Source organism: Melozone crissalis, unplaced genomic scaffold, assembly GCF_028551555.1.
Source record: "Melozone crissalis strain CALT ecotype California unplaced genomic scaffold, PUWL_Pcris_2 ptg000034l_1, whole genome shotgun sequence".
NCBI classification, from domain to species: Eukaryota; Metazoa; Chordata; class Aves; order Passeriformes; family Passerellidae; genus Melozone; species Melozone crissalis.
In genome coordinates this window covers 21,431,794-21,445,752 of record NW_026535812.1, presented here as the reverse complement: position 1 = coordinate 21,445,752, position 13,959 = coordinate 21,431,794, and the positions used below count along the sequence as shown (strand labels likewise).

Here is a 13,959-nt window from a genome sequence, read left to right as displayed (position 1 = left end):
CCTAAGTAATTATGCTCCTGAGGAGGAGGAGGAAGGAAGGAAGGAAGGAGGGAAGGAGCAAAAGTAAAGCCCACAGTGAAAGATGTTCCATTATAAAACTTCATGTAATTAGGCCTTTTGTTCTAGGCCTAATTAGTCCTTCTTTGGCCTGTTACAAGGGCAGTGGGTTTGCTCTATGGGCTGTCAGATCCGCTGAGCTGGAATCAAATGCACCTTTTCTCCTGGGTGCTGAAGGCTTCCCTGTCAAGCCCTGTGATTTTCTGAGAGAAATGACAACTGTCAGTTTGTCAGAGAGGTTTTGTTTGGTTCTCTGTATTTAAAATCCAGCTTTGGTGATTTTGACACCTTTTGTAAGCAAATATTTGTAGAGGGGAGAACACTGCTGGGGGTGCCTTTCCCTGCTAAGTCAGTCACCCCCAGGCAGAAAACACTCTCCAGCAAAAAACCCCTGTGTGTTTGAGGGTGAGGATGCTTAGCCAGGGGTGATTTATCCCAATGCACACCTTCACACAGGTGTGAGATGTGCTGCCCAGCCAAGGGAAGGGAGCTCCTGTGGCATGACCCAGGATGCCACTGTAGTCAACACTTGCATTTTGTTGGCTATAAATCCATTTTATTCAGTTCACCTCACCCAGGTGTTTGTTTTGAACTCCCAGTCTGCCTGTTGAGTTCCTGTTAAGTGTGACTCATCCCCTGGGCTGAGTTTCAAGCTGAGAATCAAGGGTGCAAATACCAGGGTCGTGTGTGGGCTGGGACCTCAGGTACCTGACAGAGCACTGGCTGTGACAGAGAAAAGGACATGACGAAGCTGTGCTGGTGAGCACTGCTGAGGGGAGGTGATGCCATGGGGAGGACTGGTCTGATGCCACATGGCAGTGTTGATTCCCTTCTGTGCTCAGAGAAATACAAAGGAATTTATGTGATAAACTTAATTTGCCTTTTTATCTAGCAGAAGAAAGTGTGTGTTCTCCTATAAGGTCTCCTAATTACTCTCTTAGTGATGCCAACCCCAGAATAGCTTTGTTGTTAATGGCAGTGTTTTGTAATTGTCAGACAAAAATCTTCATGTATTGAAGTGAGAGATGGAAGGAGAAGGAAAAATAATTGAGATTGTTGTCAGCTAAGATAAAGGCGTTTATTATCAGTCTCTCAACACTAGCAGATGTGCAGAGAGAAGTAAATGGATATTGATTACATTTGGGCCTTCATGATTCAAGTGTTCCTCTTGGGAAGTAACAGATCAGTCTAAAATTTGTGTAATGTATGCAGCAGCATTTGTTTCTTTGGTAGACCCTCCTGTTGTCTGTTTTTGTGGGGTTGGGGATCTGGATTGCCTTTAACAAGCTCATGTCCTTGCACGTGCACATGTTAACCACCTGATACAAGTGCTCAGCACTTGTTTCTCCCAGCTTTATTCTTTTTTTTTTCTTTGGCATTGTGCTTGCTGGCTCTGCCTGATCAAGAGGTTGGTGAACCCTGGATGCTGTTGCAATTTGCTTCGTGCCTCCCAGTGGCAGATGCTTTGTTGTACATAAAAATGTGCTGCCCCTGTCTGTGCTCTGCTAGACTGAGCTGTGAGCTTGCCCTGGGTCAAGGCACAGCATCCCTTGGCTTTCAGCTGCTGAGAGAGCCCCTGCCAAGGACAGCAGCCTTGGAACAGCTGACAAATTGAATTTCTCTGGAGTTCTAGTGAGAGCACTAGTCTTAAGTCTGGCTAGAAATAGCAGCTCTGATCAAGTGGGTGTCAGGCTCAGATTTATATTCAAGTCCAAGTCTTGAAAATTATGCCTGTCCTTTTGCTTCCCAGGCTGGACTTCATCTCTAATACAGAAGATTCTTTAGCTTCTCTTCTCACATTCCTTCTCCTGTTTTTCCTGAATGAAATATTTGATATTATTTCTCTCTTTCAATGGCATGTAGCAAGGGAGGGATGCACAGGCATCTCCACTGGCACAGGTGTTTGCTCAGAACTTCACAGAATTGCTGCTTTTATGAATACCTGTGCAGTTTGTGCCTTGGCTTCTGCTTTGAAAAGATCAGTGCACAGCACTGCAATTAAGATTTTAAAGTTTTCTCTAAATCCACTCCTCCTTTGTAGCAGCTCAAGGAGCTGACTGGTAAGAGGTGCTCTAGCCTTTTTAAAATGTTCTGGTATATATTACAGTGCTCATAAAATAAGATTTTGGTGCAGTCTTTATATTAAACATTAACACATTTCATTTTATTGTAGCCCCTCGAGTGACACAGCTGGGAGGAAACTCCTGTGAGGTTACCTGGGAAATGGTCCCACCCATGAAGGGAGATCCTGTTGGTTATGTTCTGCAGGTACTGGTTGGAAGAGAATCTGAATACAAGCAGGTAGGGAAATGGTCTGGATTTAATATTGTTAAATTGATGGCATAATGGAAATGGTTTTGAAAATCCACTGTGCTGCTTCTTTGTAGTGTATTGAATTACACCCTATGGTGATGTGTCAGGTGCACTTTGGTAAAGCTGAGTCAAAATTAAGAGCTGTAATGGGCTGTTTTCTCCCCTAAGGGAGTATATCGAACATCATTATTTTATTGGAGTGATTTGTGTTCTTTCTGTGGTTAATAACTATTTTTAACTGTACTAACCTTTAAAAAGTTACAATTCTGTCCATCCATGCTTGCTTCTGAGCTGGCTGCTCTTAATCATTATCTGGAGATGAGATGAAGTCAGAAGATGACTCTTTCTAAGCCAGTTCCAAGACTGTCCATCAAGATTTTCAGTCAAGTACACATTAAGTGATTTGTTCATCTGTCTCATTCCTGTCTGAGGTTTTGCTGCACATGTAACTGCTGTGTATCCTTTCTGTCACTGTGGAAATAAAGGCAGTGAAGTACAGCTGATCCTTCTTTCCTTTGTCTGTCTGGATTAGACATCACAAGTGGATACTTCCCCAGAGCCCCTGAAACAGAACAGCTCATTCACAGTTAGATCTTTTATTTCATCTATCACACCTCTGGCTGTGTGATTTGCAGTGCACTTCATCTGTGTGCTCTCTTTTTCCTGTGCTTCCTTTCGTTGTCATGCAGATTCCAAATAAATCCAAATTAGGGAAATGAGATATACTATGCTAATTAGACTCTTTTGCTGTGCTAATTAAACTCTTAAAAATACGTATAAGTTAGTGATTTCTTTGCAAGTGTGTCTTTGTTCCTCTTCAGGCTGTTCTTGGGTGCTGCTGTGAGCTAATGAATTATCAAAAACAACCCAAAGCATGCAGGACAATTCATGGGAAACAATAAAGAGTTAGAAGACTAATGATTGTTTTTGTCAGGAAACATTTCTGGTGCTGGTGTAGGTAATGAAACCCCTGTGCACTATGTTGGCCTCATAATGTCAGTGGCAAGTGGAAAAGTGGAACCATTTTGCTGTTCCCTGATGTACAGAGAGGCTTTGGTGTCACCTCCAGGTACAGCTTCAGTGAATGTATCCCCAGTGTTTAAAATGTTCTGGAGTCGTTGAGAGCTGGGCACAGCTTCATGTTCCTGGTACATAAGTGATGGCTTCATCTGCACAGTCCAGAACTTGTGGTGTGAAAAAAACAGCAGTGAAGGAAGTAAAAAATACTTGCAGGGTCTTCTTACATTGAAGGTCTTCATTTCTCATGAGGCACAGCCTGAGGAGGGGATTTTGTGTGAGTTGTCAGCAGTAGCTCCCTGGAGGAGGTTCCTGGCTGGGATGCTCCAGGTGACACTGGGACTTTTTGGCTGATAACCAGCCATGGGGCAGAGGGAGACTTTCACTGTTTCACCTTTGCCCATCAAGGTGTTTTTCCTCCATCAGGACTGTGGGTGGTTTCTCAGCACTGGGTGTCCCTGAGCTGCAGTGGCTGCATGCTCAGGGCTCCTGTAATGTGCACAGAAGGTAGAACACAGAAACATCTTTAAGTGATTTTCTGGCTAATACATTTCACCTCTGCATTGACATGCCTGTGATCACCTTCATTACAGTTATTATTTAACTGCAAAGTACTGGCACCAATATGCTCATTAATGTTAGTGATATGTTAATTACCTTTGAAGTGCAAGTCCTAAATTTATTTTTAAATATGTTTAGTTCCCTGCAAGTGACAAATATATTTTGCATATGTATCTAAAGGGGTATATTATACTAGAAACATTTTGCAGATTGTTTTGAAGGGTGGACCAATGAAATACACTCTAGATTTTCAGGCATTCATGGAATGCAGCATCAGCCACTGATATGCTTTTGGGTAAAGCTGTCCTTTGTCTCTAGACTGTCACACTGAGCTGTCTCCCTGCCCTGCACCCCAGTGTTTGCAGCCCTCCACAGCCCAAAAGCTGCTGATTTTCCACATTTGATCTAGCCAGAGGTGATATGAAAGTATTCAAAACCTCTTTTTTCCAGACTGGGACTGTAGCCATCCCTGCCCTCCTCTGGGAGAATATTTTGTAAATAATTCTCTGCTGAGAATTGCCTGAAGAACTGGATTTGCTGGAGCTAAACAGAGAACATTTTAGCTCCCTGGAGAGTGTATTTTAAAAAATGCTACATACTCCTTTCCTTGTTTCTCACACAGTGTGTTCCTTTTTGTGTCTTTGTGTGCTTTATCTTTACAGATAATTTTTAAAAAGAAATGCCATGGGACAGTTCTTTTTAGGAAATCAAATCTTCCTTGTTTATGAATCAGGATGTAAGCCACAGGAGATTCCAGGAATCAGTGGCCTGGATTTGTTTTTCTGTTTCTTGCACTTCTGTCCAGCACAGCTCACTCAGTCAGAATTTATCTCCAAAGTGTATTAAATTGTGTCTGTGTTTGCATAGCTTTAATGTGGATTTAGGGGAGTGGGCTGGAGCAGGAGCTGCAGTTTGGGGTAACAGCTGGAATGCCCAGCAGCCTAAGGTTTGGTTTCCCAGTTGAGCAGCTCTGGGGATGGAAACACCCAGGAACCAAATCCTTTTAAGAGCTGACAATGGAAAGTGAGAACTGAACTTTTTAAAGCTTCTTTATCCTTAAATTGTTTGCTGCTGAAGCAAAATGTTCTACCTTTGAAATTTCCAAGAATTTGCAGGCAGCAGTGTTTCATCAGCTTCTGCCACGTCTCTTCTGAGAAAAAAACTGTCTCCAAATGCTTTCCAAAAGAAAAAACAGTGTTGGTAGGATACACTGGGTGTGTGAAAAACTCCTAGCAGTTCTCAGGTCTGCACTGAGAGGTGGGTGCCTGGGGCCTCACCAAGCTCTCACTTTAATTGTTGGTTTTTTTTATTTTGATTAGATTGTGTAGACAAACAGAGAGACATTCTGAAACACTTTAGTGAACTGATAATTTCTGTAAAGCTTAGTCAGCCAAAGATTTGGTTTCCTTCTCTGTTTCTACAGTCAAAGGCACTTGTGCTGGTTGTGTGTCAAAATATGAGAATTACACAGGACCTGTTTACATTTAGATTTATAACCCAAACCATTCTCTGATTCTCTCTTTTTATCAGTATACAAAATAGGCTTTTATTAACTATCAAAGACATTGGCCATTGCATCAGGGTGCAGCAGCCAGGTGAGGTTACCTTGCACTTTCCAGTGTGTTTCTTATAGGGCAGTTATGGCTATCATTGTTATTGTTTGGAACGCGGGGGATAGGCTTGGAATTATTTAATGAGATCAGTGAAATTGAGAAATCCTTGCCTGCAGGAATTTTCTGTCTCTCTAGCTCCATCAGTAGGATCAAATACCATAAGAGTCTTCAGCAGCAGTTTATTACTTGTGATGATATTTCCATTGAGAGAGCCAGGCAAAAAGCTCGTCACATTTTTATTGTATTCTGAAGTGTCCAAACCAAAAAGCTGTTTTTAGGAGCTGAAAGTGATAAATTGGATGGGCACTTCACTTTGGCTTGTTGGCCACCAAAGCATAATGTGCTACATATAAAATAATATTGCTGCTTCATAGAGTTATATTTGATTTCACATTTGTTTGGCAGATTTTTAAAGACTTTATTCATAGTTGTCAAGGGTTTTTTCTGTTGTGTATGTGAGATCCACTCACATATAGCATCCTGCCACAGCTCTGAGGTGCTGCTGCAGAGGGTACAGAGGCTGCTCTCAGGAGTGGGTGACAATTTAACAATTGTTTACCTGTTACTGATAGGTAGGTCCACTCAGGTAAATACCAGACCACTGAAAGCAGGACAATTTCCATAACCATCCTAGTGCTACTACAGGAGATGTTTTGTCTTTATCATTGGTGAATATTAATGCATGTACTCTATCTACTTTCAACAATTTTTCAAACTTCCCTTACAGATACACTCTTCTCTCACTTGGCTGTCTGGCTTTTTATGAGAAGTGCTGTTGAATAGCTGGCTTGAGTGAACTTGGCCATCTGTACTTGTTAGACTGTGATGAAGATAGAGGTCTTTGATTTAGCCAAGCCTGGCCTCCAGTTGCACTGGTATTCACCACCCTGACAGAACAAAATAAGTAAAAAACCCAGGGTTTTTTTTAACAGGACAGAAGTTTTTTCAGTGCATCGACAGGTTGTATATATGGAATTGCTAGTATCTCTTAAATGTAATTTATGAAGTTTAGATTGTAAATTTTTTTAATTAAATGTCATTGTTTGGATTTTTTATTTTGGTTCAGAAGTGGTCATATTGGTTGCAAAGGTTTGTTTGTGGCAAGGGCAGGAAGAGCTTTTCTGGCTATATGTTTTGAAATGAAATTATTAATTACAGCAGCACCAGAAAGCAAATCTTGCTGACAGTTATTTTGTGAGGGCTTGGAGTTGCCCTGACTCAGAATCTAAAGAAATGGAGTTAGGGTGGAAGAATCCTGGCTCAGTCCTGTGGGACAAGAGATTTGCCCACACCAGGTGGGTATTAGAAATGGAATTGCCATTGGAGAGCAGGGTGGCAGAGGTGTTCTTGGGACGGGGACTGCTTTGCAAACAGATGTTTCAACCCTCACATCACTGCTGTGGCCTGCCACAGCACTTTCAGTTTTGTTTTCCCTGCAATTACTGTAACCCAGTGACTCACTCCTCATTGGCATTGGGAAGACAAACACTAGAGGAAGGGCAGCTGTGCATGGCTGTGGTGGCCAGTCACAGGGTTTGTGAGATGAATTTGTTGTAGTCCTGTCACTTGACCTGGAGGAAACTTCCTGCAAATGCTGAGCAATACTTGAGCAAGGCAACGTTTATTTGAATGTTGGTTCTTGATCTGTGCCTCAGGTCCAAGAAACATGAGCCAGTTAGAGGACTTAGTCTGGAAACCCAGACTTGCCATCATCAAACTGCATTTGGAAAAGCTGTGAGAGCTGAAAAGAAAAGGAGAAGACGAAGAAAAGAAGCACTTTAATCTTTTTGTCACAGACCTCAAAAAAATCAGCAAATCACTGTTTAACCAAGGGATGAGTCTCAGGGGCCAGCAGGGCAGGAAAGCTGGGAAGCTTGGGAGCTCTTTAAGTGGTCTTTAGCTGAGCAGGTTTCTTCTCTTTCCTCCTTATTTCTTACTCCAGAGTAACACACAGGAAATCCTCTAAGGGCTTGGGACTATTTTCCCACTTGCTCCCTTTGTCTAAGATGAGTTCTTGCCTCTGGGAGAGCAGAGATGCTCTCAGCCTTCTGTTCCCACAGCCAAGAGAAGGGAAATGCTAAATGAGCAGAGGAAGAAGCATCTGAAGTTCAGGATGTTTTCCCAGCAGACACAGGCACTCTGAGACACTTCTTTCATTTCATAAAATACCAGTCTCAACAACCCTCCATTATATAAATTATTTGTTTTCAGAGTTTGTGAATATTTCCAGTGGGGTTTTTTCCATTTAAGTCACAAAATTGTCTCAGATACTCAGTTTTTTCTCTCCTTTCTGATACTGTGACTTGTGCTCTGAGTCATGTGGTATCTACATTTGATTAGCATAAATAGGTGATGGGTTTGGATTAGTAAACAACCAAATAGAATGCAATCAAAAGAAATTTTTCACACCTTAATAATATTTTATTATTTCCACAGTCCTGAAAGTGCAATTTCTGGTAAGACCGCTGTTTCTTGAAAGAAATGTGAGGGGAAAATACATAAAAATTACATTTGTAAGCAATTTTACAACTACACATTGAATGACTTCCAATAACCTCGTTTGCAGGTTTTCTTCCTTTTGAGGCCAGACAGGGTGATTATGTCCCAGACATGTTTTAGGCATCCAGTCACACTTTCAGAGTGCAGAAGTACGTTTGTAGCTTTTATCACGCCCACAGAAGATGAGTGTGTGCTATCATTGCTGCTGAGTGATGTGTTTGTTGTCTGTCCTGTGTTGAGACTTGTTGAGAAGTCCTCCACCTGCCTCTGTTTTTCTGAAATCTGTGTTGACCCAGTGAGTTCCTTCCTTTGAGAATTGTTTCCTTTAGAGACTTGAGGCCTGGAGAGACTACCTAGGACAGAGGCTGGGCAGAGTTAGAGAATTAAATAGGTATTTATTAAAGGCCTTCAGCAGATGGACCTTGGGCAGTGCAAAAGCCCCATGGAGGCCTCACCCAAGATGGACAATGGTCATGAGTTTCTCAGACAGATCTAAGTTTGATGTCTTTGCATATCAGAGGCTAATTGTCCTTCAGGTAATGAAGTCACATTTCCCCAGTTTACTCCCCCAGAATTCATTTTTGTTTATATTCTATTGTATATATTTGGGGGGTTATTTATATTGTTAAATCTACATTTATATTTTGCTATTATATTATTTCATATTTTATTATTATTAGATTATATTAGTTTATATTACATTTGTTTATGTTATATATCGATATGCTATTATATTAATATTATATTAGTTTATATTATATATTTTTTTATATATTTGAGGTTTTATTTATATTTTATTATTATATTATCTATAGTAGTTTATATTATATTCGTTTATATTGTATTTATGTTATATTTGTTTATATTATATATTATATTCATTTTTTGGGGCCTGAGGCTGCAATGACAGCCTTGGTTCTCAGGCCTGGAAGGATTGTTTTGTTTGCTCAAACTGTGTGGAGAGGCCTTACGAACACTGTATATGGAGTTCAGAGTTAATCACTAATGCAGGAATCACAATCACTAGTACAGGATCTGAAAAACGTAAAAGCTGAAGTTGTAAGGTCTCAGACTGAGGCCTCATACTGAGGCCTTCATGGCGAACCCCTCGTGAGGCCTCGCGCTGTTTGAGGTTGTGTCTGACCATGCTGCCTGCTTTGTTTTCAAGGTGTACAAGGGAGAAGAAACCACATTCCACATCTCAGGCCTTCAGGTGAACACAGACTATCGTTTCCGCGTGTGCGCCTGCCGCCGCTGCCTGGAGCCGTGGCAGGAGCTGAGCGGCCCCTTCAGCCCGTCGGCGGCGTTCGCGCTGCAGCGCGGGGCCCTGGAGCTGCCGGGCGGGCCGGGCGCCGAGGCCAAGGCCAAGGCCGCCGTGCCCACGGACGAGCAGTTCGCCGCCCTCATCGTGCTCGGCTTCGCCAGCCTCTCCATCATCTTCGCCTGTATATTACAGTACTTCTTTATGAAGTAGGCAATCCAACCGGAGTTTAAAGTACAGATTTAACTAATGCTACGCATTATAATCCACACATTTATTCAGATATTCCTCCTTTTTTTCCCCTTTTTTTTTGTTTTGAAATCCTTCGTTCTACCATGCGTTTTATATACCGCTCTTTTTTTATACAGTTAAAGATAAATCAGTGGTTTGATGCACCTTTTTGAAATTCAGAACTAGGAAGTGGTCAAACTGGAGAAACAAGCAAACCAGATACCAAAAGCAAGATTTCTTTTGTCTTTCCTTCGCGATTTCAAAATTGTCAACAATTTGCCTTTTCCATGGTTTGGCTTTTTTCACTGAAGTTCATGCAGTCTCTTATTTTATCTTACTATTTAGGAAATTTTAATAATGAGTCACTTCTTCTGTCTCTTCTTTTTCCTTCCAAACCTTAGTCACAAGTATGTATAGTGGTAAGACTAGAATACAGTGTTAGTCAAGTACCAGTTTTTCCTTGGACAGTATTAGCAATGTTGCCTACAAATTATTCACTACATTTGCCCCAGTTTTTCAAGGTAAAACCTAAGTTTTTATTTTAACTGTTTAGTGCATTTAAATTGGAACAACATCCTGCAGTTGAAAAAGGTTTTTAGCTGCCTGTTTTTTTTACAGTTACAAACACTATAAACTGCCTGTATAAGAAATCAAATAACCAAACTACGTATAAATTATGAAGCATTATAGATCTTTTTTTTACCATTTTGATTCCTAGCAGTAATTTTAAGTAAGAGGGCATTGTGCAATAGTTAGTTATTCCCATGTTCAGCTATTTAAAAGCTGCTTTAACTTGTCTGTTTGTCACTGTATATAACTATTCCTAATCTAATACTAGATATTATTCTATTACGTTCAGCCTGATTTATATGATTCGAGCTGGTGACAGCTTACTGCCTCTACTGAATTAGGTGAGATTTACACTCAATGGAAGCAAACTTTACTGTCAGTTGATCTTTTTTTTTTATTATTAATATTATTGTTATTTTTTGGAGGGGTGTCTATTTTATGGAACTTTTTGGAGGTATCAGAAATCACATCTGTTTGTTTTAAATGCCTTAGAAGGGTGTCCATGCTGTTCTTACCACGGGGCTGATTGAAATAACTTGGTACCTGGCAAAAGTGAGATGAGAGTCCTGCAGAGGAATGGTCCCTGCTCTGGTGGCAGTGTCCCCCTCCTGCCTGCCCCTTCCCAGACACATTTTAATCCATCGAGACACTAGATTTTTTAACTCTTGAGTCATGGGGTTATTTATATTAAGACAACATTGTGCGAGTACCTCAGGGACATAAATGAGCTGGAGGTGCAAATAGATTCCAAAAGGGTGCAACAGACACAGTGTATTTCCCTGCCTCTTGTTTTTGTATATTTTTGCTACTTGATTTTGCTTTTGTCCTATCTTTTTTTGTGCTCTGTCTCCATCGTCTAAGATTCAGTGTCCTGTACTAGCATAATATTCCCTTAACCAAAGTAATGGGGAAAAAAACAACATTATTTTTGTTTTTAGGTTTATTTATACTATATACTGCATACAGTACTTTAAATACCAATTACAGTGCAATCTTTTTATTTATTGTAAAAAAATAAAAAATAAAAAGTGTACTTATGTACTAATCTAATCCCCCTCTCCACCCTCCCCATAGCATGTTACATTTTGTCTGTTTTATACTGTTGTACTTTAGGTCAACTTTTTACCTGGCAGCATTCCTAGTATTATTAATCTTCTTGCATTTTCTTGTGTTTTTGAAGATGGGAGCATCTAGTACATTAAATGCCAAAAAAACCCCATTATCAGTGATTCAAACGTTTACATGTATCCAAAAACAAAATCATCTCTGGAAAGAAAGTGCTAAGATCAATGAATTATTCTGTGTGCCTCTCTAGATGTAGCAAATATTAGAAATGTTCTGTATTTTGTTATTGACTATAATTAGTTTGATTTAGCCTTGCAAACTAATGGCATTGAGCTAAATATATATATTTTTTTGTTTTTTGCCAAAGTCATGGCTTGTCAAATTTATTTACATCTTATTTAAATTTATTTGTGATATGAAACTCTGTGACCTTGCATCTGTATTTTGTGAGCAAAAAGTATACAGCTGTTTTCATTGGAGGGGAGAAGAGTGTATTTTTTAAAAAGATGAAAAGACCGCTAGTTTGGAAAAACCCAGAAATTTGAATAGATTGCCTCTTTTTATTTTTGGTATATTGTTTGAGCAGTGCTGCTATGAAATCCGAGCTTGACACCTTTTTTTTTAAGAAAAAGACAAAAACTGCTTTAATAAAGAAAAGGAACAAAACCCCAGTGTGCTCTAGATTAGCCATTCTGAAAGTTTGAAATACGAGTGCTACTACAAGCAGTGAGCAGAGTGGAGGGGAGAGCAGTCAGTCACACTTTTCAGTGCATCTCTGTGACTGCTGATCTGTTGGGTCCCCTGTGACCTCACCAAGCCAGTCCAAGCCTGAGCTTTTGGGAGATGCTGCTGGAGCAGCTGGGACAGGCCCGGTGAATTTGGCATTTTCAGCCTCTATCTCCTGCCTTAGTGATCTGATGTCACCCGTGTGTCAGTGACAAAGGTCACTGGTGCCACACCCTCCTGTTCTGAGGGATGTTGTCCCTGACCCAGCACTGCTGCTGCTGCCTTGGCCCTTCCCAAACCCCCTCGTGCCCCTGGTGCAGCAGTGGCAGGGGCTGGATCCAGCCCCAGGGCGCTCTGCTCTCACAGAAATCACCACCACCAACAAAGGCAGAATGGAACACTAAGTATTTAATACCCTTAAGGAAGGAGAGAGATGTTTTTATATTGTTCTGCCTTTTTCTTTATGAACTTGAAGTGTTTTCTAATCCTGTTTGTTGGCTCCAGTAGCTCAGTATTCAGTGTCACGATTGAGAAGTGCCCTAATTGAATGTGTATGAACCTTATCCTTGCACAGTTCTTTAAATTGAAAAAGAAAAATAAAATGTTTTTACCTCACTATGGGAACATACATTCCAAGCTTTTCAACTTTAAAAAGAAAAATAATCAAAAGTTTTCTTGTATTGTAAATTTTAGACTATTTCATATGCATTATATTAAAACTGCCATATCAATTTTAATGTATAGATTTTGCAAATACTACACTATGTATGTAAGACTTAACTGTATCTGTAGTGTATATGTAATATATTTATGCCCAATAAATGTTTTAATTCTTTCTGTTTTAATTGTTTATTTTAATTGAACACAGCCCTTTGGGTCGATGTGGCCCCTTCTGGCAGGTCAGTGCTGTTGTGCATCCTGGAGCAAGGGTGGGAGCCCTGAATTTACCTCAGCATGTTTCTGCTCTGTAATTGGAGTGATTTTTGTGGTTTTTGAAGAGTAAGTTTATAATCTGAAAGTCAGACGTTCTAATGACTTCTTTTAAATAACTTGCATTAAAAACTAAGGATTTATATTTATAGAAACATATCTAGGTTTGTTCTCTCTTAGTAATTAAACTCTTGAAATACTAGAACTTTTAACTTACTAATTACATGCAAGGAATTCAATTCCTCATCACGATGAAATAATCTAGTATATATACATGTTTCTTGTCAAGCGCATTAATGTTAATTTGTTAATTTTTTTTTCAAGTCACTGCATAAATACAATTGATTTGTTTGCTTTTTTAATTACTGCAGTTTACAACAAGAGTGGGGTTATCCTAGGGGAATGCTTTCTTCACTTGATTGCTCAGCTTTTTTATTTAAGCAGTGCTTGCCAAGACAATCTCTTTAACAAAATCTTTTAAATATGTCTATAAAATAGTAATCAGCACTTGGACATCTGAGGAGATCTTTTATTTCCAGTGCTCCCTGGTTGATTGCCAGGGGAGATGCTGGAGGGCAGTGGGAGCCCATGGGAGAGAAGCAGGATTTAAACATTTGCTATTGGAGTTCTGGATGTTACCTTGTGCTGTTATCACCCACAGGTGTTTGCAGAGGTGCTGGGTGCCTTTCCCACACCCGGGCTGTGCAGAGCTGGGTAAGTAGCACTGAATTTACCACGGATTTTATTTTGTGAGGAAGCTCAGAGCGGGTTATACGCGCGCTTGGCTGATGCTGTATTTACCAGCAGCTCTTTGCTGCTGGCAAGAGAAGTATCAACTTTGAAAAGTTCTGTGAGAGAGCAGAGGCTGGTATGTGTGCATTTTGGGTGTTTCAGTGGTGGGGTGCAGCAGTGGGCTGTGGCACAGTGTGAGCAGTGCCAGGTGTGCCCGGCACCGCGCGCTCCCCGGGCTGGCGCTGCCGTTTCTATGGCAGCGGCGATTCTCTCCTCGCAGTAATCACAGAGCTGCTCAAAAACCAACGCCTGGAATTTGTTTTGCTCCTCACTTCAGCCTCTGCTGCCGGCTCAGAGCACGTTTGGTGTGGTGCAGGAGAGCTG

The 13,959-nt window shown here is 40.7% G+C and overlaps 1 protein-coding gene across 1 annotated transcript in view; it reads left to right on the top strand.

Moving 5' to 3' along the window:
• FNDC3B (fibronectin type III domain containing 3B) overlaps nt 1-9,609 on the top strand; it is a 185,059-nt gene extending 175,450 nt beyond the window's left edge. The window contains exons 25-26 of the mRNA XM_054282594.1: nt 2,231-2,358; nt 9,229-9,609. Coding sequence (XP_054138569.1) covers nt 2,231-2,358; nt 9,229-9,534 — 434 coding nt within the window. The 3' untranslated portion in view covers nt 9,535-9,609. The remainder of the gene's footprint in view (nt 1-2,230; nt 2,359-9,228) is intronic.
• Nucleotides 9,610-13,959: the final 4,350 nt, after the last annotated feature.